The 27876-nt window shown below is 44.4% G+C and overlaps 2 protein-coding genes across 12 annotated transcripts in view; one reads left to right on the top strand and one right to left on the bottom strand.

The window, feature by feature from the left end:
* Positions 1-19779, bottom strand: part of STAM (signal transducing adaptor molecule) — a 54243-nt gene extending 34464 nt beyond the window's left edge. Inside the window, exons 1-2 of one of the 2 annotated variants that reach the window (XM_053260836.1) lie at positions 19563-19779; positions 929-1013 (exon numbers count right to left, since the gene is read on the bottom strand). In XM_053260836.1, coding sequence (XP_053116811.1) covers positions 929-1013; positions 19563-19602 — 125 coding nt within the window. In that variant the 5' untranslated portion in view covers positions 19603-19779. Of the gene's footprint in view, positions 1-928; positions 1014-4362; positions 4383-19562 lie in introns of those variants that run through there. The other variant, XM_053260837.1, reaches the window with a different exon arrangement.
* Positions 19780-19849: 70 nt separating this feature from the next.
* Positions 19850-27876, top strand: part of HACD1 (3-hydroxyacyl-CoA dehydratase 1) — a 36197-nt gene continuing 28170 nt past the window's right edge. Inside the window, exon 1 of one of the 10 annotated variants that reach the window (XM_053260843.1) lies at positions 19850-20418. In XM_053260843.1, coding sequence (XP_053116818.1) covers positions 20294-20418 — 125 coding nt within the window. In that variant the 5' untranslated portion in view covers positions 19850-20293. Of the gene's footprint in view, positions 20419-24839; positions 25039-25059; positions 25500-25522; positions 26042-26069; positions 26218-26565; positions 26636-27876 lie in introns of those variants that run through there. The other 9 variants (XM_053260846.1, XM_053260845.1, XM_053260842.1 and 6 more) reach the window with 9 other exon arrangements.

Raw genomic sequence — 27876 nt, 5'->3', positions numbered from 1 at the left:
ATCCGAATAGCACACCCCTACTAGAAAGTACACCATAAGCACTAGAAACCAAGGACAAAGAAAAATCAAGAAGCAGAAGGTAAGGAGATTTAACAAAGCACTAAAGGCACCAACCAATCATCTAATGTTTCAAAACAGACATAGCCTTTTAGGACAAGTAAAGGGAGAATCCATGGTAAAAGTTTGTACCAGAAAAATGATGCTTGAGCACTAGATACAGAAGAAACATGGAACTTTTTTAATGCTTCCAAACTGTAACCAAGTTTTAAAGCCAATCAGAGCCAGTGAAAAGGCAGAACATAATACTGGGGTCTTATAAGCTGGTATAGAAGAGGCAAGACATATGTTGCATTAATGAACCATACAGCTATGCTAAGATAGAATGTCTTTATCACGCATTCTGAATCTTATTTCTAATATGCTTTTTAGAGTCTGGTCAAAAAGAACAAATGTTTGAAGTTTCATTCAGCTCATTTCCATATTCCAATCTCTTATTTTCCTCTCATTTATAATCTAATTAAGTGGGGGGGAGATAACTGGAATGCTTAATCATTTTAAAAATTTCAGACAAGACAAGGGTTTCACTTCTGTCAAAAGCAAAAATTCCTTTAGCTCATTTAAAAAGTCAAACAGGATTTCACTGATCTAGTATACAAACCCTGTAGTAATTGCAATGCAACTTGAAATGCCTAATGGAACATTTTACAAAAGAATAATCTATATTAGCTATACAAGAGCATTTCTGCTAAATGCACTCTTCCAGAGCCTTTAACAAGTGCCAAGTCTGCAAAACATTTTGTGCATACCTGGGAGTTAATGCATATGCTTTTCTGGTTCTCCCAGCAGGTGTCTTACATACTTTGTACTAGACTTATTTCTTTTCCTTCCAGATAAAATAAAGTTTAACCAATGGGAAGTTTAAGCTTACCCAGTTCGTGACTGTCCAACTTTATCACAAATATCCAAGATGAGTCCCCAGTCTTCAGCAGTATTCATCTCACTGGTTGCCTTCTCTTAAAAAAACACACACAAAAAGACTTGGAATGAACTTTAATGCACAAGTGAATATTCAATTTCAACACATCATAGAATCAAGCACTTTAAAAGTTAAACTGATACCTTGATCATATTTTTTAAAATTTTGCTGAAGCATGTTTATATGCAGGCCTAATGTAGAATTGTATCAAAATTTGTTTCAATCACTTTGAAATCAAGTGATACATGAACTCCTAAGGAAACATAACACACTTGTAGTTCTAAGGTTGTGAACATGATCAATGGCAGGGTCTCATTACTTAAGACATTAGCACATTGGTTCATCAAGTCAACACATTTCTGCTGCAGCCGGTCCTGTAGATCTTGCAAGCCAATAATAATAAGAATAAAAATCTGCTCTATCATATACTTCCTTGATCTTTGCCTTGGTTTCATTGATCTGCAAAGACTATAAGCAGACCTGGGGAAGGTGGGGTGTCACATCTTTCAATTTCCAGCAACTGTAAAGAATCATCTCATAAAGAATAATCAAGTGCTATTTTTGCTGAATCTTCTCAGTTTGGGGGTGGGGGGGAGAGAAATCCTGTTTTAAGCATGTAGCAATAGCAATAGCACTTACATTTATATACCGCTCTATAGCCGAAGCTCTCTAAGCGGTTTACAATGATTTAGCATATTGCCCCCAACATTCTGGGTACTCATTTTACCGACCTCAGAAGGATGGAAGGCTGAGTCAACCTTGAGCCCCTGGTCAGGATTGAACTTGTAACCTTCTGGTTACAGGGCGGCAGTTTTACCACTGCGCCACCAGGGGCACCATGTATGCTTATATTAAAGTAGGGGTGTGCAATGTAAGTCATGACCCAGGGGTCATGTTGCCCTGCCCCCCCCCAAGGTTTTCCCCATTCTGCAGCTGCACAACTCTACCATCATGCAATGGCTGTTCTGGGCAAGGAAGGGGATTCTGAAGGTGGGGGAGATTTGGAAGGATACTAAGTCCATGGGTGTTCTGCTCTAAGAGTCGTTCAACAGTGGAACAGTCTACATTGTGCAGTAGAGGGCTCTCCTTTGCTGGAGCCTTTCAAACAGAGGCTGGACAGCCATTTGTCAGAAACACAGTAGCAGTTTCCTTCACTGAACAGGGGGTTAGGTTAGAATACTTCAAAAGGTCCCTTCCAACTCTAAAATTCTATGACGCTGCTGTATTTTGGGATCATGGCCAGCGACCTGTGTTTCTAAGAAGTATTCCGAGGTGCCAAGTAGACCATGATCTCATTTGGCATGTTTACTTGACTTAGATATTTCACAAACGAAGAACAAACACCACAAGTTAAATTTTAATGTGCTAATTTTTATATAAACATTTCAAAAGTTATCTTAGTAGTCAAAAGGATCTGAATAGAAATATTTAATTAGGAGAACAAACAACATATTGAATATAGTTTAAATGTTATATTCAGACAGTTTCAAAGGTTTATATTAATTATTTTTACTGCAATACTTGTAAAATAAAGGCAAAACACAACTGTGTTTTGCACAAATATGTCCAACTTCCCCAGGTCACCAAAATAAACAAGACATTGCTCTGTATTACCTGGAATTGAAACCAAAACTAATCAAGTTAATCAAATCAAACCCTCCGGGAGATTGTTTCAGGGGCAAAGGGAAGGGGAGAGTACCAAAAATTGTCCCTCCCCTCCATGACAGAAAACCCTGGCACACTGATGCAGGGTTAGTTTGGATTGTAGTGAAGTGTATATCCAGAACTGTTGGGAGTGAAAAGGTTAATAGTTGAAGGAGGGGCTTCTACCACTAGGGAGCCTCTTGGAAGAAGGAACTCCTAGTAGTGTAGCCTGGGAGAACCTCCAAGGTGGCTGTTGGGTTTCTGAAGTTCCTGATGTCTTAAGCATGTATTTCTTAAGTTGTTAAAATAAAACTTTTATACATATATCTAAGGTCACAGAGTGGCGCAGTGGGGAAATGCTTGACTAACAAACAGAAGGTTGCCGGTTCGAATCCCCGCTGATACTATATCGGGCAGCAGAAATATAGGAAGGTGCTGAAAGGCATCATCTCATACTGTGAGGGAGGAGGCAATGGTAAACTGCTCCTGTATTCTACCAAAGAAAACCACAGGGCTCTGTGCCAGGAGTCAAAATCAACTTGACAGCACACTTTACTTTCATATATCTAAGTAGTAGCAGTTGTTGGTCATCTTTGAAGGGTAGAAGAATGAATGAGCTGATTACAACAAGTGGCAACGAAGTCTAGTAAAACCTTGTGTATGTTTTCTATTACATCTAGACTGAAAGATGGATCCCCTATTTAGAGGCCTGGACCTGACTTTTGTAGAAGGCTCCGAGCCCTTTCTCATGATTACGCGAGAGGGCTACCAGGTGGGCAGTAGGGAAGGCTGCTAAAACTTACCTTCCCCACAGACTAGTCCTCTGTCCTTGCTGGGCACACTGATCCACATACCCAGACGATAACCAACTTCCCCAGGCAGCGCAAAGGTTTGGAGACCAAGATGTTTGGGAGCCACGGAGGGTTGGGGGTCATCACACCCCTGGAAATCCCATAATGCACTACAAAAGTGTACAGTGCATTTTGGGGATGCCCCCTCCCCGATGCCAACCAGGAGCTTGCTCCTGTGTTGGTGCTGCATGGCGACGACGTAACCCTGGCTAAGCAGCTGTCTCGCCATCGAACCGCGCAGCTGCCAGCGGTTCTCACGCACAGCCAAGACAAGGCTGACTGCCTTAGCGCGGTTTTGGCTGCACATGAGAACAGCCTCTCCGAGACATTTCCCTGTTATGCTAAGTGTTTTAAGCAGTTTTTGCTGGCAAAGGGTATTACAGACAAAAGCCAGACAAAGGGCTGTGTTCTTATCTTCTGTAGGGAAGTGTTGCTTTGCCCTGCTCAGTGACTTGCTGGCTCTCCTGCCTTGCCAGCAGACACATCATTAGACACTTTGTTCCAGACTCTGCAAACTCATTTTGAGCCTAAGAAAAGAAAACCGATTCATAGATTGCTTTTTGTTTCAAGGAAGCAACAACAGACAATCTGTAGCAGATTTTATAGCTTGTTTGAGGAATTTGGCTATACCATGCAAGTCTGCAGCTTCTCAGAACAACTAGTTTTTGGAATTTCCAGTTCAGACTTGTGTTCCAAATGGTTCTTTGTGAGTTATACAGCTGACCTTTCTTGGACCAAAGCCATAGATAGTAGAATCATTTGAGGCTACAAGATCAAGTCTGCAAGTTTTTGCTTCAGCTGGATCAGTTTCCTTAACAAAGCGGGAGAGGGCAGCTACAGTGGAGACAGGTTAGGGGTCATCCGATGCAATTGCCTCATGGGTGCACCCACCTTCCAGTCAAGATTTTTAAAAAGAAGACTAGTCAAATACAATCTCCGGGGAAGCAGGCCATCGCCCCATGTTTATGCTGCTTGGACACTCATGGCTCAGAGGCATGTCACTTTGTGAACTTGGTATGCAATCTCTGTTTAAAAAAACACAACCAACAGGGACACTTGACCCAAGAACGCTCCCAGCGTAGTCACCCACAACGACCTCGAGATGGCCATGGAGCCAACCTCACTTTAGCTTCCACAGGTACACAGGATCAGGATCTGGAAATGGAATCCCCTGCCCTTTGGGGTCCTGATGCCTGGAGATTGCCTGTCTTGCAGAGTTCAGCGACAGTGACATCATATTGGATTGTGATGCATATAGGAGTGCCAGTGCACATGGAGTTTGATACTGGCACAACATAAACGGTAGTCTCACAGGTTTTGTATCAGATACACTCGTCTCACTTTCCCTTGTTGCCTGCAGATACTCTGCTAATTTGTGCCCAGAGACGCAAGTTTTGGGCAGTATAGAAATGTAATGAATAAAATAATAAATAAATTTCTTACACTGGACACATGATACAGTTACAGGCAGGGTGGATTTGATTTAAATCAAACTGATTTAAATCACGATTTAAATCACTAGCAGGGTGGATAAAAATAAAAAAAATCCAATTTAAATCAAAAAAATCGGATTTTTTTGATTTAAATCGGATTTTTTTTATTTTTATCCACCCTGCTAGTGATTTAAATCGTGATTTAAATCTGATTTAAATCAAATCCACCCTGGTTGCAGGTGGATGTGTGCTTCCGAGAACATCACAAACTTCCCCTACTCATTCCTAAAAATGAAAGATGGGCTCTTAGGACTGTTCAGTGACTGGACTGAACATTTTAAATTAGATTTGGCAACAGTGTGCATTTTCTGATATGATGCAGCAGTTGTGTGCCACACCCAAGTTTTTTGAAGTTCATCTGGTGCCATACGCATTAAGAAAAGCAGTGGACAAGCACCTGTCAGACCTCCAGGCCAAAGGAGTCATTTCACCAGTACCCTTTAGTGAGTGAGCAGCACCAACTGTCTGTATCCCTAAGCAGGATGGCGCAGTCCGGATTTATGAAGATTATAAAGTTACAGCTAATTCAGTTCTAGCAGTGGAGCATATCCTTTCCCAGAATGCCAAGATCTGTTCTCTCAGTTGTCAGGAGAGCAACAGTTTTCTAAACTGGACCTTTCACAGGCTTATCAACAAGTGGTTATTGAGCCATCATCTCAAAAATATTTGACAACATACACCCCAAGGGGACTGTTTCAGTATAATAATTTACTGTATGGTATTACCAGTGCTTCAACTATTTTTCAGCGTATCATGGACCAGTTGTTACAAGGCCTGTCAGGGGTCATATGCCATTTATATGGCATCTTGTTGGCTGGAAAATGCACCAAATTAAAAAAATATGGAAGCAGTGTAACAGAGGCTGCAAGCTGTTGGCTAAGTGTAAACAGGCAGAAGTGCCCCCCCACCGCTCCAAGATCAGGTTAAATATGTGGGTCATGTAATTCATAGCCAGGGAATTGCCCCACAACAAGAAAAGGTCTGGGCTATCAGAGGCTCCGGCCCTTGCCAGTGTCTCCAAGTTGTGTTCATTTCTGGCATTGCTGACTTATGCACAATTTATCCCAAAGCTTTCCCCCATGATGAAACCATTATATGAACTGCTAGGTCAAGGACAACCCTGGAGTTGGTCCCCAGCTTGTCAGCAGGCATTTCAGTTAGCCAAAAAGACCCTAACTAGTGCCTCTCTATTGGTACACTTTGATCCTTCTCTTCCAGTGCTCCTGGCTTGTGATGTTGTGATGTAATATACAGTGCTACTCCTCCCCCAACCCTACCCTCCCTATCCCTTCTGTAGAGTATATATCCAGGAATATCAGTGTCCCACTGGTCCATTCCACCAGGTTTCTGTTACACCCACTATATCTATGTTTTCATTAGTAACCAAGCACTCCAGCTCACCCATCTTTGCTTGGAAGCTTCTGGCACTGGTATATAGACACCTATAAACCCTTACCTGGTGTTGGCATGTGCCATCTCCCTCACCATCATTTGACCTTTTTGGCCAGCTATCATTTTTATTTATTATTTATTAAAAGATTAAATATACCACCCAATCCACAGGCTCAGGGAAGTTTACAAGGCAAGAACAGCATCTGAGATTTTTTTTTTTTTTTGAGGGGGGGGAGAGATTGAGATTTGAAGGGCAAACGCCTGACAGAACAGAAACGTCTTCAATAAGATCTTAAAGGCTGAAAGGGAGGAGGTAGACCGAATCGGGGGTGGGGGGGAGAGAATTCCAAAGAGAAGGGGTGGCAACAGAGAAAGCTCTTCCATGGGTTCTAGTACTATAGACCTCTCTGAGACCAGGGACCAAAAGAAGAGCAATCTGAGATTATTTCACAGGACAGGACTGAACTGCCAGAAAGAGGCAGTCCTGAAGGTAAGCAGGTGCTAAGTCCTGAAGGGTTTTTAAAGGTGATAACCAGCACTTTGAATTGGACCTGGAAGAAAAAAGGTAATCATATGTTTCCTTCTGTTCAACTCCTGGCTCTACTCTGTCCCCTTCGGTTTATCCAAAATGTACACAATCTTGCACCTTAGGGGATTTTGCTGGCCTAACCAGGTACCATCCAGTACCGGTCTGCAATCCCCCAGGCATCATTTTAAAAGCTGCTTTACAAACTTTTTGATTTTAAGTGCCAGCAATCTGGTTCCATGTTGGTTCAAGTGGAGTCCATCCCTTTTATACAGGCTTCACTTGCACCAAAATGTATCCCAGTGCCCAACAAATCTAAACACCTCCTCCTGGCACCACTGTCTCATCCACGCATTGAGACCCCTCAGCTCTGCCTGTCTCACTGGCCCTGCATGTGGAACAGGTAGCACCTCAGAGAATGCCACCCTGGAGGTCCTGGATTTCACTATGCTGCCTAGCAGCCTAAATTTGGCTTCCAGGACCTCCCGGCTGCATTACCCCACATAATTCATACCAATGTGCACCACAACAGCTAACACCTCCCCAGCACTGCTTAACAGCCTACCTAGATGCAGCGTGACATCCACAACCTTTGCAACAGACAGGCAAGTCACTGTGCAGTGTACACATGGGTTACAGACCCATCTCTCTATGCCCCTAATAATTGAATCACCCACTACTAGGAGGCCCCCAACCCCTGGAGGAGTATCCTCTGTGCGAGATGAGGGAAGGCATCCCTGCTAAGGCAGTGTTTCCCTCTTGCACAGACCAATATCCTCCTTCCCTTAGACTTTCATTCTCCATGACAGCAGAAGCACCCTCAGCCTGGGAATGGGATGCCTCTATCATATCCCTGATGGTCTCATCTACACAGACTTCTCTGCCTCCTTGAGCTTCTCCAGGTCAGTCACCTTGGCTTTGAGGGAATGAACTTGTTCCCTGAGATCCAGGAGCTCTTTGCATGGAGCACACACCAAGGACTTCTGCCCCTCAGGCAGATAGTCATACATGCAATTTTCTGTGCAATACACTGGGAAGCATCCCCTTCCCTGCTTGCTTTTACCTTCATAACTGGTTTAATTGGCTATTTACAATAAATAGGGCTTGTTCACTTGAAGCTGTGTATTGGGTGCCAGTGTCAGCTAAATAAAGGTTTTAAGCTTTGTCCTCCAAGAAAGTTACCAAAGATGGGTAGTATAAATGTTATTCTCATGCTGGGTGCATCCTCTATGATGAAGGGGGACCAGTTTTGTGCCTCCCTACAGAGTTCCCTGTCAATCTCCCGCTAAACTCATTCAATATCTGTTTGCAAAGCTCCTATGATTTGAGCATTGTCTTCAAGATCTGCTGGCAAACTGACTCACTTCAAGTATGTGACCTCTCCCACAAGCTGAGTCACTCACCTGGAATGAATCCCCCATTCAAGCTATCTGCTCTTGCTCTGTCAAATACACGAACACGTCCAGCCAGCTAGAAATCAAAACCTAGAAAAGTATTAGCCCTAACAAACGCGGCTTCTCCTTTCCCCTTTGTTTTCTTGTTGGTTTATTTATTTATCCTTGCTGTGTTTCCTTGCTCGGTATCTTCTTTAGGAGAGAAATACAAGCTTGTTGCCTTCTCTGTATTCAAGATCTGCTGCTGTATTCAAGAACTGCAAGGAGTATCACTGTATATAATGAAAACATAGATACAGTGGGTTTAACGGAAACCTAGTGGGCCGGTGAGAACCAGTGGGACACTTATTCCTGGATATAGACTCTACAGAAGGGACAGGGAGGGGAGGATTGGGGAAAGAGTAGCTCTGTATATTAAAGAAGGGATAGATTCCAACAAGCTAGAAAACCGATGTGGACCAGAGTCCTCCACAGAATCATTATAGGTAACAATACGAGGACTGAAAGGAAATGTGTTATTGGGGACGTGCTTTTGCCCTCAGGATCAAAATGCTGAGAGTGACCTGGAATTGGAGAAGCAAATAAGAGAGGCTTCAAAGAGAGACAGGGTAGTAATAATGGGTGACCAACTACCCACAAACAGACTGGGTAAGTTTACCTTCTGGAAATGAAAGAGGCCAAATTTCTAGACATGCTAAATGACTGTGCCTTAGAACAGTTAGTTGTGGAACCAACCAGAGAGATGGCAACCTTGGACTTAATCCTGAGTGATACCCAGGACCTGGTGCGAGATATCAGAGTTGTAGAACCATTGGGGAGAAGTGACTTTAGTGTGATCCAATTCAGCATATATGCAGGTGGAGAACCATCAAGGAAATCCAACACTGATGCACTGGACTTCAGAAGAGGGAACTTCTCAAAAATGAGGTGACCGGTAAAAAAAAAAGTTGAAAGAGGAAGTCAGGAGGGTCAAAACACTCCAGAAAGCACAACACTTATTTAAAACCACAATACTAGAAGCTCCATTGGAATGTATACCAAGGAGGAGGAAAAGTACCACCAAATTCAGGACATCAGCATGACTAATGAGTCAGCGAAGCTATAAAAGGGAAGCAGCCTTCGTTCATAAAATGTAAGTCCTGCCCAAATGAAGAAAACAGGAAGTAACAAACTGGCAAAAGAAATGCAAGGAGATAAGAGATGCAAAAATAGTTTAAGGAGCATATAGCTAGAAGTGTCAAGGGGAATAACAAAAGCTTTTTTAAATATATCAGAAGTAGAGAACCTGCTAAGGAGATGGTTGGCCCCTTAGATCAAGGATCCTCAACATTGGGCCCCCAGATGTTAGTGGACTTCAACTCCCATAATCCCAAACCCCAGTGGCCTTTGGTTGGGGATTATGGGAGTTGAAGTCCAATACATCTGGGGGCCCAACGTTGAGGATCCCTGCCTTAGATGATGAGGGCATAGATGGGATTATTGAGCAGAATAAGGAGATTGCAGAGAAGCTGAATGAGTTCTTTGCATCTGCCTTCATGGCGGAGGATACTGACCATATACCCTCTCTGGAATTGAGCTTCTCAGGTTTAGAAGCTGAAGAACTGAGGCAATTTCCAAGGGAAAATGTTCTAAACTGTCTTCAAAAAAACTAAAAATGAACAAATCACCAGGACCAGATAGCATCTACCCAAGAGTTCTGAAGGAACTCAAATGTGAAATTGCTGATCTCCAATCAGGCTCTGTACCAGAGGACTGCAAAGTAGCCAATATAACGACGGTTTTCAAAAAAGAATTGGGGAGGGGGGAGTGGACCATGGAGCGGACATGAAAATATGTGTGAGCACGTGCATACACTCATGCCTTAGAGGGAACACTGATGGAGCTGGAAAAATAGGAGACAAGGGATAACAAAAAAGCAACACATTAAATAAAATGACCTGGAAGAAATACATGCATCTGCATACAAATATTTATTCTGGATCCAAACTTTATTCTGACATTTCTGCGGCCACAGAACTGAGTGGGCAGTAGAAAACAGGATTTTGGTTTTCCACTACTTGCTTCTCTGCTAATTAATCAGATTTCAACACGAGTTTTCTCCCCTCACAAACCCTTGATGTTAAGGATTTATGATTTTAAAAATAAGCCACTGCAGAACATCTGGCCTATGTTATGGTATCTGCCATAACTATAAGAATGAAACTATTAAAAATTAACAGTTGTTGACTTGTAAAATCTGACTGGGCTGTCTATGGTAAGTCTGCTACATAGCCAACATATCATCCTAAACACACACGCAGGTCAGTGGGACTTCCAAATAAGGACTGAGGTTTTAACACCTAACTTTAAGACTTGGTTTGCTTAATTGATTTGCATCTTCAGTTCCATCTACACAGAAATAAGAGTACTGACTATCGGGTTACTTTTAGTACTGCTTTTGTAATCTGCTGGACTTCTACTTATGAATTCATTGACAGATTTTTATTTTTAGTATCAGCTGGCCAGAATACTTTCTAAGCAATCTTGGACATAGTCTTATGTGGATCTGGCTTTTCCAAGAAGCACCTGGCATATAGTTATGCAAACCCAACCATATTCCTTTTCAAATCAATTCCTTCCTATTAGCACACAGTCAGCTAATTCCATGTTTATATTAAACATTCAAGAACACACACACCCTGCAAAAAACAAACAAACAAAACCAATTTGCAAAGGAAGAAGCAAGAAAGCTAGTGAACTGGGTCTCACGATTAGTGAGACCCGGTTTGGATGGGTGAGCGGGGAGAGCGGGTTAAGCCCTCTTTCCCCGCATACAAGCAGAGCGGGAGCCCTGGGCGGCTGGATCAGCCACCCACACGATTGCCGGCTCCGTGACAGAGCCGGCGGGGGCTGGGGAGCTTGGGGGGCGTGCAGCCCCCAGAAGCTCCAGTTTGCCCTGAGTGAGCAGGCAGGGCATACCGGGGAGACCCCCGAAACCGGGAGGCAGCTTTTTGCCTCCCCTCCGGGGGTCTACTTGTGAGTAACCATGGTGCAGAGCCGCACCACGGCTACTTACGATCTTTTAAAACCGGGTTTGCGGAGCACTCGCTCTGCAAACCTGGTTTTAGGGCAAGGGTAGTTAGGCAGGTTACCCGCCTAGGAACCATCGGGCTTGCAGCCGAGCCCAGTGGTTCACATGATGGGGCAAAATCGGGCTAGCCTCCGCTAGCCCAATTTCGCCCCATCGTGTGAAGAGCCTCAGTATGTTTTTCACAAACGTATCACTCCTTTACTTAATCTTTTAACATAAGTTAGCTGGCCCGGTGCAGAGCATCTCCACGCTAGTTCTCCCTGTCTCCCCCCGCCCCGCCGATCCGGCTCCCTGCACCACCTTCCACCCATGCCACCCCCTGCCATTCGGGATGGCAGTGGAGGCAACAAAACCTCCTTTCTGGCCCCCACTGGCTGATTGGTCCCCTGTCCTGCCCCACTGGCTGATTGGGCCCCTGCCTTAAGCCACCCCATGGCAGTGGAGAAAGCAGGCGATGATGGAGCACTAGCGGTGGAGATGACAGCGAAAGCATTGCATCAACAGTGCATTGCATCAAATCAATAATCGGTTCTGAGGTGATGCAAGCCCTAAGAGGAGAGCTGGTCTTGCGGTAGCAAGCATGACTTGTCCCCATAGCTAAGCAGGGTCTGCCCTGGTTGCATATGAATGGGAGACTTGATGTGTGAGCACTGCAAGATATTCCCCTCAGGGGATGGAACCCCTCTGGGAAGAGCAGAAGGTTTCAAGTTCCCTCCCTGGCTTCTCCAAGATAGGGCTGAGAGAGATTCCTGCCTGCAACCTTGGAGAAGCCACTGCCAGTCTGTGAAGACAATATGGAGCTAGATAGACCAACAGTCTGACTCAGTATATGGCAGTTTCCTATGTTCCTATCAGAACAGTTTTCTGTGGAAACTATTCTGGAGAAAGACTTATCCAATACAGGCACCTAATTCAGTACCATACCAAATCATATCAGTTGGGTACCAAATAGGATCAGAGACTGGGGAGGGGATTAAAACCAAGAGCAACAGCAGCGTTTCAAAACACTATCATTCATTCCATTTTCATGCCCTAGAAGGCACCAGGGCAGGAAGCAGTGTGTGTCCTGATGCATAACTGGGGGGGGGGGGGAGAGAATGGCCTCACTCTATAGTTAAAGGGCATCACCAACTTTCCCCACAGTCAGGCACCAGGAAAAGGATGCAGTGCAATGGATGCAGTGCAATGTGCCCCATTCTAGGGTACAAAGATGGAGGGAAAGGCAACATTTTGAAATGCTGCTGCTGGGACTGTCAGAAGGCAGCCACTTCACAGAAGCCAGCTCTTAGTTTAAGGTAGCCCTCCATCAGTACATCAAGCTAATAACAGTTATCAGCTTAATGTGGTCCTAAGCAACCCCTTTTTCATTAGCTTGATGTGAGAATGCCCAGAATCAGGCCAATAGTTCAGCCAATACACAGGTCTAATATTTAGTTTTGTTTACCAAATATAAGTCAAATAAGTGTGCTAGATCAGATCCCAAATGATTTTGTGCATTCAGAAAACCCAAGTTACACATGCAATATGCTTCTTTTATAAAATGTTCGCGATGTAAGCTTCCATGAGCAATCCAGGAAAGGTGTAACAGATAGTTAAAATAAGTATGTATCAAACACACACATCCAGGATCATCTATAACTGTATATCCAGCACCAGCTCTCACATCTAAGCCCATCAGTTGTCCAGAAGAAGACATAATCCCTTGTTTAAGTAAAACACACACCCCCAAGACATTTCCAATTTCATGACTATAGTAGCAGGTTTGATTATAAATCTGACTAGCTCACTCTTCACAAAGGAGAACAAAGCACTGTTTTGCCTAGCAGTAATACACAATCAATGGTTAGCCTAACCACCAGCAGTCTATACACTATAAACCTGTAACAAAATAAATCCTTGCTATAAAACTCACCTTAAGCATTCTATTGCTAGTTAACCCATGTATTTTTTTAAAAATGCAAGTCAGTAATTCAGGAGTCAGGAGTGCGGCGTTAGAGCCTTTTGAATTGAATGTCACAACTGTTCTTCATGGAGCCTGAAAAACTCAATGGGCACCAAAAGAGGCAGAAAACACAGGAGTGATTTTTTTAAAAGTGTGTTATATACTGCTAAATTACCAAAAATATTTGTATTCTCCATTAGAAAACAAAAGTTGATGCAAATTATTATATACTAAAGTCGCATTATTAAAATAGATCATGCAAATTAATGACAATAATAAGCATCAAGGACTAGGTACTGTACAATAATTACATTAAAAAGAACCAACTGCCTGCAGGCTTACAGTCCAAATAACCATTAGCATTCCACTCACAGGACAGATTTCAAACAATGTTTTAGTTCAGATGAACAATCCGCAGGTAGCACTAATTCCCTAGGAAACAGACAAGGGGCGAACCACCACAATGCACCTACTTCCTCACCTCAGTCCCACCACCGTAGTGCTGTTTCAGTTAAACAACAGGATAGCACCACTGAAGCTACACAAGGCTTTTGTGGCTCTTCCAAAGAGCTTGTTACTGATAAATATACTGAGGAGCACAGCCTGCAATGTTACTTCTCAAAAAATGGATTAAATACTTTTGTAAAAATTAAACTCAAAGTAAGGTGCCACCTGATCCAATGTATGTTTACTCAGAAATGTCAATCCCAGTTTAATGGGACTGACTCCCAAGTCTTCAGCAAAGCATTACAACCTGTTAACAGCACTGAAATTATCTAACTGGATTTGTGTTAACCTTTGAACACATTGTAAAAGCTTCTGAAGACGTGTTTTTTTTAAAAAAATGTAATAAAAAGTAGGGCCTCGTTACATGTAAAACGTCGGCAAATCTGTTAAGGAGACCCCCTACATGCCAAAATCTTTAAGCAGATAAGATAACAGAGATATTTCCTACCTTCAGTTCAATGGGATAGGCTTTACTTATTTCCCACTTTTCTTCCATTATGGAACTCAAGGAAGTGTACCCGGTGTTCCCAGGTAGCAAACTATCCAGAAACTGATCAGACCTAATGCTGCTTATCTTCAGCACAATGGCTTTATCATGTGATATCAAACTATGCTGCACCAGATATATAAATCAAATACAGCTTATTTGCAAGAACACACAATTCTATCCATATTTTAACTCCATGATCTCCATAAAACCTTATTTTTGAGTTACCCAAGGATATCTTGCTGACCACTACTTGGACATTAGCCCATACCACCCCATACTGAGATCTGCAGCAGACCTCAGGCTTGCACCAAACTATGCACTCTTAAGGACAGCCTTCCTGGACCAGACCTAAGGCCCATCCAGTCCAGCACTCCGTTTCACACTGTGGCCCACCAGAAGCCTCTGAGAAGCCCACAGGCAACAGGTGAAGGCATGTCCTCTCTCTTGCTGTTGCTCTCCTAAACTGGTATTTAGCGGCATCTTGCCTCTGAGGCTACAACCACCAGACTGCTTCTGCAGAAATAAGGAGAGGCAAATATTTGAACTGGATGTTCTACTTAGAGGCTTTCAGGGCTGATTAATCTTTTCCTTTGGGAATGCGGGAGGGACAGCAAAGGGAATATATGAGTTTGCATAATTTCAAAACCTACTCCCAATTTCTTCCCATCAAAATCCTGGGGGGAAATAACTAAGGGCTTGTCCATATGTTATTTTCTCACTAGTTCTGGAATAATCAATAGCCTGTCTCTTTTGTTTGACAGAATATGGTGATTCTTCCATTCTTAAGATGTACATTCACTTTCTCTGGAAACTGTTTTTCTTAAATTTTGCTATCTTGAGATTTAATAAAGGCTGCATTTTCCATTCATACTTTCCATTACTCTCAGTCTATCCCATATTAACAGGTGTGGCCCTGTGATGAACATTCAACTGTTTCTATGAATCACTGATGACTCTTGTACGTAAACACGCAAGTCAGCCAGTAATAAGCAGAGTGTCATCCAATTTATGTCCAATTTAAATCCTTCTTATAAAAGCTTTATCATTAGTGAACTACTATGCTCAAGTTTCTGCCTTCACAGCCCTTTCCAACATCTGAATGTCATTAATGTTACAAACACACATAGCTTAACACTGACTCTACCTACTCCTAGACTTTGGACCCTCAGTTCCTACCATTCTCTTACCTAAAAGAAGCTATCTTATAGAATGCCAAACAAGACTACCTTGAAGAGTTAAGAGCTTAGGGTATGTGACTAAGGGTTGCCATGTTCCACAATTCCTACAATGAAGAAATGATCATGAACATACCATGAATCTCATGAGAGTGAGAGAGAGACGTTTCCATATGTTTCCACATAACCATTCCACAAATGGCTGCAACCTGCAATCACCACCAAACCTTCGGGACCCATAACAATCAAATGGCACAAACTGATTACCTAACCTTTCAGCCCCTAAGGCCTTCCTCAAGACTGTTTAGAATAAAAACAAACCTGGCAAACAACTAAGCCACCAATTAAAACCATGTGCTAATTTTAATTTTACCATTCATACAGGAATTCTGAAGAACTCCAAGAGAAAGGCCATTGGACAGGCAACTCAAGGGAAGTCACAGGGGGTGGCGGGAGTTAAGAGATACCAAAGAAACAAGCATGTTCTCTTTATTTCTATATTTTACATTTTATGATGTAAAGTCCACATAGTTTGTACATATTTCATAGTGGTTCTGAATACACAAAGGCATATTTCAAAAAAATTATTTATATTTATAAACCACCTAACACTGAAATCTCAAGGCAGTGTACAAAACTAAACAATAAAGTTCAATAAACACAATTAAAACAATTTTAAAATCATAAAATTTCAAAAAAATTTTTTAACAAAAAGCAGTTAAAAAAATATTTTTAGCAAAAGGCCTGAGAACACAGTTGTCTCTTAAGTGATTTTTTGAAGGCAGCCAGATATGCAGAAGTTCTTATATTGACAAGGAGCACATTCCAAAGCCCTGGAGCAGCCACAGAGAAGGCCTGGTCTTGCATAGCACCAAACAAGCTATAACTGAATCTCCCCTTGTGATCTCAGTAAGCAGCAGGGTTCGAGACAAAGAAGGTACTCTCTTAAATACCTTCACCCAGCTGTTAAAGGCTCTATAGGTAATAGCCAGCACTTTGTATTTGCTTGGAAACATATTGGCAACCAGAGCAGTTCTTTTAAAATTGTTGTTATATGGTCTCTTCGGGACACCCCTGAGACCAATTTGGCTGCTGCATCCTGCATCAACTGCAGTTTCCGAACTATATACAAAGTTAGCCCCACATACAGCACATTATAGAAGTCCAGCCTGGAAGTTACCACCATATGAACTACTGTTTTGAGGTTAACTCTTGAAATGGGCGCAGTTGGCATATCAGCCAAAGCTGATAGAAAGCACTCCTGGTCACTGCCTCAGTCTGAGGCACCAGAGAGAACTCTGAGTCCAGGAAAATTCCTCAACTGTGTACCTGTTCTTTCTGGAGAGTGTAATCCCATCCAGAAAAGGCAGATCTAAGCCATCTCCTGAGTCCCAGCCACCGACATCCAGTACCTCTGTCTTATATGGATTCAACCTCATCTTATCATCCCTCATTCAGCCCATTACCACCTCCAGGCAGGCATTTAGGGAAGTTATGCCTTTCCTGATGAAGTTGATAAGGACAAATAGATCTTGGTAACAACCTAAACCAAATCGCCTGATGATATCTCTCGGCAGTTTCATGTAGATGTTAAAAAGCATTGAAGACAGTATGGAGTCTTTTGGGACTCAACACAGTAGCTCTCGTTTGGAAGAGCAAAGTCTCTACCACCTGGAATCTGCCCAAGAGGTAGCAGCAGAACCACTGTAAAACAACTCACAACTCTCTATGGCAACCCAGCAGGATACCACGTTTGTTGGTATCGAAAGCTGCCGAGAGATCCAAAAGGACCAACTGAGTTACACTCCCTCTGCCAATACCCAATTGGAGATCATCCATCAGGCCAACCAAGGCAGTCTCAACCCTTTAGCCTGACTGAAAGACAGTTTGAAATGGGTCTAGATAATCATTCCTCCAGTACTTCCTGGAGCTTAGAGACTATCACCCTCTCACTCACCTTGCTCAGCCATGGGAGATTAGAGATGGGCCTTTAGATGCCTAACTCTGAGGGGTCCAATGTAGGTTTTTTCAAATATGGTCAAATTAGTCTCCTTAAAACAAGGAGGCATCTGAACCTCCCTCAGAAAAGCAATTATGTTTACGAGACCAGAAAATATATATGATACTAGATAATGTAAAAAGATAATTGTTTATTAATATCAGTTAATTTTTTAATACACAACCATCTTGAGCCAATCACTCACAGAAGGGGGAGGTGAATTTATGTCACCTTTAGCTCCATGAAGGGAGGACACAATACCAAAATTAAGCTTTACCTGATATAAGAAGTGAAAATAAAGAAGGGAAGACCTTCAGGGATGACTGAGCACCTTACAATTAAAAATATGAGCCTATACAATAAAACCAGCTCTTTAAGCAGGGTCTGCCCTGGTTTACATTTGAATGGGAGACTACATGTGAGTGCTGTAAGACAGACCCCTTAGGAGATGTGGTCACTCTGGGAAGATCACCTCTATGCTTGAGGAGAGCTGGTCTTGTGGTAGCAAGCATGACTTGTCCCCTTAGCTAAGCAGGGTCTGCCCTGGTTGCTTATGAATGGAAGACTACATGTGTGAGCACTGTAAGATATTCCCCTTAGGGGATGGAGCCCCTTTGGGAAGAGCAGAAGGTTCTATGTTCCCTCCCTGGCATCTCCAAGATAGGGCTGAGAGAGATTCCTGCCTGCAACCTTGAAGAAGCTGCTGCCAGTCTGTGTAGACAATGCTGAGCTAGATGGACCAATGGTCTGACTCAGTATATGGCAGCTTCCTATGTACCATGCTACCACCAGTGAGGCACTGCTGGACATTCAATGGCTGGCAACTGCAAGCAGGGCTAGGAAATACCCCTGTCTGAAACCCTGGAATACTGCTGCCAGCCAGCATGGACAACACTGAGCTAGATGGGTCAATATTCTGACTCTGCATCAGGTAGCTACATATTTGAACATGAGGCTGTGCCAGAGACAACATCAGGCCCAGGGTGAGGGGGGCTGTCCAGGATGGAAAATCTATATGAGGAAGCTCACCCCTCTGGGACGAAATATTACTTATGTCATTATCAGAAAATAAGAGGCAATACTTTTTAGACTAACATTTTAAAACATAAGCTTTCATGAATTAGAACTCACATCCTCAGATGCAGGGTGAAAGCAAGGATGGACAGTTATATGCAAGCAGACACCTATAATTTTAATAACTTGTTTTAACAACTGTTTCATGCTATTGTTCGTATTGTGTTTCATGGATTTTAACCTGTGTCTTTTTATATTGTGTTAAATTTTGTACACCACTTAGACCAGAACATATTAAAGGTAAAGTGTGCTGTCGAGTCGATTTCGACTCCTGGCACCCACAGAGCCCTGTGGTTTTCTTTTGGTAGAATACAGGAGGAGTTGCCTCCTCCCACGCAGTATGAGAGGATGCCTTTCAGCATCTTCCTATATCACTGCTACCCGATACAGGTACTAGCAGGGATTTGAACCAGCAACCTTCTGCTTGTTAGTCAAGCATTTCCCCGCTGCCCCACTTAAAGTGGTTCATGTACATATTAGGCAGTATTAAAATATGAAAAATAAACTGACCATCCTTGCTTTCACCCTGCATCTGAGGAAAATGGGTTTCAACTCATGAACGCTTATGTATTAAAATGTTAGTCTAGCTGGTGCTGCCTTGTTATTTTTCTGATCTATATAACACAGTACAACATGTATGTTTTATATAATTTAATTCAATGTGTGTCAGTAAGCCACCTTAAAGGCCTAAGTGGTACAAAGGCAGCATATAAAACCACTAGATAAGCAAAATAAATCTTCATAACCTATGACTTTATTAATAAAACACACGATTTATAACGAACTAAATCCTTCCTTGCTGAACTTATGGGGGAGGGAGAGAACTGACAAAGACAAAGCAACACAGAAGTCTCTGTATGTGGGAGGGAAGAGGGGTGAATCCGGGGGTGGGGAGTACCAACTCCCGTCGCCCGGCCCACCCCGTGAGGGAGAACTGGGAAGGGCAGCGCTGGCTGGGGGAGAGCAAGAGGAAAGCTCTGGGTAGGGCCCAGGCTGGGTTGACTGCCAGGGTCGTCCTGACACACTTACCCACATCCTGGTCGAAAGGGTTGCTGGTGAAGAGCGGCATCTTTCCGCTGGGGGGAGGAGGGCCGGCGGTGGAGGGCGGCAGGCAGGCAGACCAGTAGGTGAGCTTCGCCCGCTCCTCCGGGGAAAACAAACAGCAACAAACACCTCAGCTCACTGAGCTGACTGCGCGAGGCCCCACGACGGCCGAGACCCCGCCTCCCTCCATCGCTCTCCGTTTGGCTCGCAACTGTCGCCTCCTCCTCCTCTGGAGCCGGCCTCGCGGTGCCTGCCGGGAAAACAAAAAGAGGGTGGCCTTCGCGCTGCCTGATGACGAGTCGCGGTCTTGTATTCTTCGCAGTGGGCTCCCGCGGGTGGGACTAAAAGGCACTTCTTGTCCCCGTTTCTCACCCACGGCGCTGCCTTCCTGTGCCCGAGCGAGTTTTGTTTGCCGCCTCCGGTTTTTTTTTGGGGGGGGGTTAACTGAAGAAATGAGGCCCCCTTCAGGCGCTTTTCAGGCAGCTTCAGCGTCCCATCTAAATGAGGTTGGCTGATCTGGTTGTTTGCGAGGAATTCCCATTGGGATAAAGACGACAACTCGGTGGCTCCTCTAAAAAGCCGGGGTGCTGGTTAGTTGCTCAGGCCTGCTAAGCCGCTCTTCGTTCCTGCTCCACCGCAGCTAAATGGGACCTCCACATGCAGAGACAGCATTCCTCTGAATTCAAGAGGATGGGGACAAAGATCAGGTGGATGCGATGGCCCTCATGCCTCCCCCTGCCCCGCTTTTGGCTGCCCCACCACCACCACTGCTGGGAGTAGAGTGCTGGACTAGATGGAGACAGGGGACTACTGAAAATTCCCAACTGAGTACAAAGCAAAAGTGAGGGGGTTGAGCCTCATCAGACCATTCCTTTTTGACTCCATGTCTTATTTTCTGCTTACTACTATTTGTATTCCGCTTTTCAATGAAAAAAGTTCTCAGTGTTGTTTGCATAGAAAAAAGAATTATAATAAGATACTTGTTAAGGGTGTGCTGAACCGGTTCAAATCAAACCTGGTTTGATTTGAACTGTCCCAGTTCGAGCGGTTCGAGTTCAAACCAGACCCACTAGGGTTGCTAAGATTCTACTGCCGGAATAAGAGGCATGAGGCAGGGATTATGCAGAAGTAATTAGGAGTTGAAATGTGTTTTTACCGCTTTCAACTTAAACTACGATATAAGTTACAACTTAGATTGCTTCTCCTCTACTTATTGATATAATCATGGGTAGTCAAAGTGGGTGTGATGTAATTTTGTTTTCTAGAAAAAGAAGTGTTGTTAGCCAGTAAAAATAGTGCTTATGTGTGAAACCTATCTAGTTGTAATCACTTTCATGATTTTCATGATCATGATACCTGGATAATGCTAAGTTATTCAGTCATCATTGATGACTGCTAATGTTAATGTTTTTGTTAATGTCCCCACTCCCCAATATGGGACTGTTGGCAACCCTACAGCCTTCAGCCTACCAGAACCACAGAGTATTCTGATAAGGGGGAGAAGTTGTTGGAGCTCATTATAACTAGTTTTATCTGAGCCTTAGGTTCTTCCCATTATCTGAAAATAAGGGACAAATGGCATCCCGTAGGGAACAGGCAGTTAGGGGCTGAAATAAGGGACGTCCCTGCTAATAAGGGACTGTTGGTAACCCTAGGACCAGCTGGTCTCAATTTGAACCAGCCTGGTTCAACAGCTTTGCTTGTAAAGGAGCATACAGTAAGGATTCCCCTTTACAAGCAAAGGGGAATTCCTACCTAAAAAGGAGTTGGAGGCGGGTGAGAGGGCACCTTCAGTGGCAGTGGCAGCCCCGCCAGTACTCCCTTGCTGCACCACTTGTTAAAGTTTTCCCACTTGTTAGGGACAATTCACCTGCCCAAGACCACAAACTGACAGTAAAGGCACCAGTGGGCCAAACTAGATGTGGCAGCAATAGTTCCAATTTGTTAAAACAGAACTGCTCAAATCATATTAAAAAAGGCAGTGGAGGATATTTGATTTTATAAGCAAAAGGTAAAACAGGTAGGGCTTGCTTCCCCTACAGCTGCTTTCCACTGGTGCTTTGCTCCCAACCATGGACACGGCATCAGAGCCTTGGCTAAAAGAAAAGTGCCTGGAGGAGAGACTGTGCTGCAGACATGGAGAGGGTTCTGCACTCCCCATCCAGCCAGGCTTTTAAAATCAAAACATTTTATTTTAAAATCCGACATACATATACATACCCTTCCTCTTTCTGCACACATTATTTATTGCAAAGCTCCTAATTAATGTATAGACAACAGTGCTGCAAGGCTTGGTAATGGCCACTAGCTTAGATTACTTTAAAGCAGATAATGGACTATTTGAGAGTTAAATAGATTCTGGTCAAATATTACACAAGTGCAGTGAAAGGGTGCCCCTAAATAAATCAACTTGTAATTTACAGTACTGGCCTATGGCTCAAGTTAATTAAGCAGAAAATTATTTTCCACACTCATTATTAATAAATAAATTTCCCACACACTCCTTTTTTTTTTACTTGAGCATTTTACAAAATGACAAATGCTCAATGTATAGCATAGCATCATGCAAATGCTTGCTGAAATCAATGGGGTTTTCTCTTCTTAATGCTCCTAGTGCAAAAATGCAACATATTTTATACTTCAGTCTGCCTTGGACATTTATGTGCCCTAAGGCATGGAAGACTTGCCCACTGAATAGTTGCTTGCTATTGAAGGGTTGCTCTGCTGTATTTCTGAATGGGTGTCTGAAGGTATGAAAGCTGGGGAGAAAGATACTAGTTTCATTTTTTCAGTTAGGTTTCCTCTGGCCTAGGATTTTTCCTGGAGATATGAGATAAATGAGATAAAAACATCTCATTTTGGGTTATTTAAAAATTTGTTTTGTTTGTTTTGTTTTTTGAGACTGTTCCCAAGAGCAGCGTTTCCCAACTGCTGACTCTCTCCAAGTCCTTTCCAAAAGTGGGAATTTAAACTCTGTGTCTTTGGAGTTGACTCACCCCATAATACACTGGAAGGGACACATCTCTCCCAGTGCATAAGGAATTTAAACTCCACACTTTTGGAGCTGATTTGCCACATAAGGCACTGAGAAACTTCCAGCCTTTGGAGCTGATTCACTCCCTTATGCACCAGGAGGGATGTAAGCCTGAAGGAGGAAGTAAGCAGAAATAAATGCACAAATAAATAAATAAAAATAGTGTTATCTCTTTGCCACCACCACCCCAACAAAAAACCCCAAAATAAGAAGTTCTGGTAAAAACTAATCTGCCTACTTTCCTTTCACTATAATCTTAACTGATAATGTACAAGTTAGCCCACTTCTGCCTCAAACATTAATGTGTCCATCATCTTGAATTGGAGTAGATGACATCATCACAAATTTTGATGTTGAGGTTTGCTTATGTGTCCCCACAACTGTTCCAAATTTGGTTCAAATCTAGCATTGCAAAATTTTTAGTGGGGGACACAGACACATACACACAGCTGAGTGATCTCACAAGCTTACTTGCCTAAAGGAAAGTAGGCTTTAAAAAGTGTCGGGTGGGGGTGTGTGTTTTTAAAGTCAGTTTTTAAAATCAAAATTTAAAAGGCCTGAGTGAAAAATGTCTCTACCTGGCATCTAAAAGAACAAAGTGATGAAGCCAGGCAAACCTTACTGGGGAGGCTATTCCATAAATGGGGTGCAACTACCGAAAAGGCCTTCTCCCTAATAGCCTTTTGCCTCACCTCATTTGGCAGGGCACTTGGAGGAGGGAAGAAGATCTTAAGATCCGGGTTGGGACATATGGGTCAAGGCGCTTTCTCAGGTAGCTTGGTCCCAAGCCATTTAGGGCTTTAAAGGTTAAAACCAGCACTTTGAATTGGGTCCAGAAATGGACTGGGAGCCAGTGCAGCAGACGAAGCACAGGCGTAATATGCTCAAAACATCCAGCCCCATTTAATAATCTTGCAGCTCTATTTTGTACCTGCTGCAGTTTCCGGACTGTTTTGAAAAGCAGCCCCATGTACAATGCATTGCAGTAATCTAAGCGAGAGGTTATCAGAGCATGGTCAAGCTATCCTTATCCAGGCAAGGTTGGAGTTGGCATATCAGCCAAAGCTGATAAAAGACGTTCCAAGCCACAGAGGCCACTTGAGCCTCTAGCGACAGTTCTGGGTCATTGAGCACTCCATACTGCAAACCTGGTCCTTCAGGGGGAGTGCAACCCCATCTAGAACAGGCGGAACATAATTCACTTGGGCAGAGGAACCACCAGTACTTCTGCTTTGACTGGATTGAATCTCAGCTTGTTCACCCTCCAGTCCATGACTGCATCCAGACACCGATTCAGGACAGTCACTGCCTCACCTGCGTCTGATGAAAAAGAGATACAAGTGAGTATCACCCGCATACTGGTGACAGCTCAGGCCAAATCTCCAGATGACCTCTCCCAGCGGTTTCATGTAGATGTTTAACAGCATAGGACAAAGACTTGAACCCTGTAGAACCCCCAAGCACAACTGCCAAGGGATTGAGCAGTAACCCCCCAGCACCACCTTTTGGAGATGGACCCTGAGGTAGGAGCAGAACCACCTCCAAGCAGTGCTTCCCACACCCAATATGGCTAGCTTAACCAAAAGGATACCATGGTCAATGGTATCGAAAACGGCTGAGAGGTCCTGAAGCCTGATTGAAATGAATCTAGATAATCCGTTTCCTCCAAGAGTATCTGGAGCTGGTCAGCAACTATATGCTCAAGCACCTTGCCCAGGAAGGGGATATTGGCTACAAGCCTATAGTTGCTTACATCCTCTGGGTCTAGACTAGGTTTCTTTAGGGGTGATTGAATAATAGCTTCCTTCAATGGAGCTCGGATCACTCCCTCTCTCAATGAGGCATTTAGAACCTGCAGGATCCAGATAAAAATTCCCTCCCTACTAGATGTGATAAGCCATGAAGGGCAAGGGTTGAGCATGCACATGGTTGGACAAACTCGACTGAACACCTTGTCCGCATCCTTGGGCACCGATAATTGAAACTCTTCCAGCAAAACTGGACCAGGTGGTACTCTGGACACCTCTCCCAATGACACTGCAGTCCAGCTCATGGTGAATGAGCGTGACTTTACCCTCAAAGTGCTGTGCAAATGCATCACAGCGTGCTCCCGAGGATATTTTGGGAAGTTTACAAGCAGGATATGAATGTATCAACCCTCCCCTTTGGCTTATCCTTAGCATCTGGTATTCAGAGCGGTGTACTGCTCCTGGAAGTAGACATTCCACATATGCATACGCATTCCATCTCAGGCATGGAAATGTGTCTCCATCATATAGGATACACACCTTCACACCGGCTAGCTTTGTAATATGTGAAGTGGCCTTTCGTGTTCTGGGGAAAGAGACTGTCCGAGTCACTGTTTAACTTGGACCTCTCTCTCACACGCGCGCGTTTCCAACCGCGAGAGACGGGAGACTATGGAAGGCAAGGCTGGAGATCTTAATGGCTTGGTAGCGTGAAAAATATTGGGGAGAGCATTGCGGGGCGGGAGCTTCTTGGCGGCGGCGGCAGCAGCACTCATTCCCGAGTCTGCAGGGCGAGGGGCTGTCAGGGAAGGAGGAGCGCGGGAGGCGGGGCATGTGGGCAGCTGCCTGGGAGCAGCTGCCCTCCGGCTCGGCGAAGACAGATGGGGCGAGCGCCAGAGTCAGCCGCTCCAGCTGCCAGCCTCGCCTGCGCCTGACCCCTCCTCCGTCCCGTCCCGCGCGCGTGGGCCTCCGTCTATCTGCGCTTGGCCTCGGTCCGGGGAGAACAACCATGGCGTCCAGTGAGGAGGACGGAGCCAGCAACGGCTCAATGGAAGAGAAGAACAGCAAGAAGGCGCCGCGGCGCCACCGCGCCGTGACTACCGCCTGGCTCATCTTCTACAACATCACCATGACGGCGGGGTGAGCGCTTTGGCAGGCGCCTCCGGGCGGGGCAGCCCTCCTCCTGGGGGCTTGCCCGCGCCTTAGCCCAGGGGGAGAAAGGGGGCTGCCGTTGCTGCTCGCCCGCTTTCCTCACTCCTGGCACAAGGGCCCGGGCCGCATCTGGCATTGCAGCCGGGACGGGGGGAGGCGAGGCGAGGCGAGGGAGCGCGGCGGCGAGTAGGGGCTAAGCCCTCGCTTGCCTGCATGTCCTAATACGGTGCAGCCTTCCAGCCAGGCGAGCGCGTCATGCCTCCAGCCCGCCGGAGAGGTTAAGTATAGCCCGGGGCCGGAATGCCGGGCGGGGGTGCACGGGGGGCAGAATGCTTCCCTCGGCATAATTTACTGCGGCGGCCGCCCAAGGCGTTTGCACGCTCAGCCGCTGCTTCCCTGGAGGAGCAGGTCTCTCCGCCGGGTCCCCTCCCACCTACTGTACGAGGCTTCCTGCAGCAGCAGCAGCAGCAGCAGCCGGCTCCTTTCCCATTGGAGCGCCTGCCCGCCCGCCAGACGGGAGGCTGGCCAAGGTAACCCGAGCGACTGGTCGCGGCGGCTGTGACCTGCGGTGGCAATATGATCTTTAATTTTTTTTTTAAAAAAAAAAAGTGGAATTGCAAGACTTTCTGATGTGCGGGCTGCTGACGGAAAGGCGCTTGCAAGAAGAATCGGGAACATAAAATGGATTGGTGTACAGCTGTCGCAGGTTTGGGTTGGGTTTTTCGTTTTGTTTGGGTGTTTGTACAAAAGTGCTTTTCGTGTAGCACATGTGCTGCTATTCTTGAAGTGGCCATGATCTGCAATGAGGTCCAGAATGGTGGCTTTGCATATTCTTTATGCGGTACTATTCTCTGCAGCTAGGAATAGAAGAATGGCATCCAAAAGGCTGATATCTTTCTCCTGAGACATCTTCAGCTTGATTGCACTGACTATATGGGCCAATCAGTCCCTTGGCAAGCAACAGCATGATCAGAAGTGCCTTGTGTGTGGACACCAGACCAAGAATGAATGGTGTGTGTATGTGTATGAGAGAGAGAGAGAGAGAGAGAGAGGCCGGGAAGAGATGTTACTCTAGGAAAGAGCCTTGGACCTAGGTGCTCAAGGATCCAGTGAGAGAGGGGATGGTATGTGTGCATTTTGATTTTTCTATGGTCTGCAGCTATCTTGTGCAGAAGGAGTTGTGCTTTAAGGTAGCAGCATTTCTCTCTGTTGACTCTGGACCTCTGTTGACCTCTTGCAAGGACCATCTGAATGCAAACTACAGACCTGATTAAGAATATATATAATATTCTTGATATAATAGTTGTTGATATCCTATTGGATACTTATTGGAATGTTGAATATTAGATTGCAGCTGTTTGTGTTTGATTGCTCTGCTGTAGAAATGGCAACCACTGGTCTGAAACCTAAACATCTCTCCATCTGGTCTGAGGGTTAAAAGTAGCCAGAACTGGTATCTTGAGCGCTGGATCTCTGTAAGGCTTGATTCAGCTTTTGGATGAACCACAATTATAGAAGTCCAGTTAGAATGTATACCAAAAAGGAGGAAAGGTACTACCAAGTCCAGGAGAATGCCATCATGGCTAACAAGTAAAGTCAAAAAAGTTGTAAAGGAGAAGACGACTTCCTTCTGAAATTGGAAGGCCTGCCCAAATTAAGAGAACAGAAAGAAACACAAACTCTGGCAAAAGAAATGCAAGGAGATAATACGGGATGCGGAAGGAGACTTTGAGGGACATCTAGCTAAAAGCATCAAGGGAAATAACAAAAACTTATTTAAATACTTCAGAAGCAGGAAACCTGCTAGAAAGGTGGTTGGACTATTACTATGATGAGGGAGTGAAAGGGATTATTAAGGAAGATATGGAGATTGCAGAGAAGAAGCTAAATGAGTTCTTTGCATCTGTCTTCATAGCAGAGGGTACAAATCTGTGGTGTAGCCACATTTGGTGTACAGTTCTGGTAACCATACCTCTAAAAGGACATTATAGAAATGGAGAAGGTGCAGAAGAGGGCAACCAAGATGATCAGGGGCCTAGAGGCAAGGCTACAACCCCTGGGGTTTCTTTATGAGGCAAGGCTACAACACCTGGGGCTTTTTATAGTGGTCTATAAAAATTTGCATGGTGTGGAGAGAGAGAGAGAAATTTCCCTCCCTCTCTCAAACACTAGGACCGGAGTCATCCCATGAAAATGATTGCCAAGAAATTTAGGACCGACAAAAGGAAGTACATCTCACACAACGCATACTCAATCTATGGCATTCTCTGTCACAAGATGTGGTGACAGCCACCAACCTGGATGGCTTTAAGAAGCCATGGAGGACAAGTCTTTCAATTGCTACTAGTCTGAGGGCTATAGGCCA

The sequence above is a fragment of the Hemicordylus capensis genome, chromosome 6, assembly GCF_027244095.1.
Source record: "Hemicordylus capensis ecotype Gifberg chromosome 6, rHemCap1.1.pri, whole genome shotgun sequence".
Taxonomy (NCBI): domain Eukaryota; kingdom Metazoa; phylum Chordata; class Lepidosauria; order Squamata; family Cordylidae; genus Hemicordylus; species Hemicordylus capensis.
Note: the sequence above shows the minus strand (reverse complement) of the source record. Positions and strands in the feature narration are given on the sequence as shown.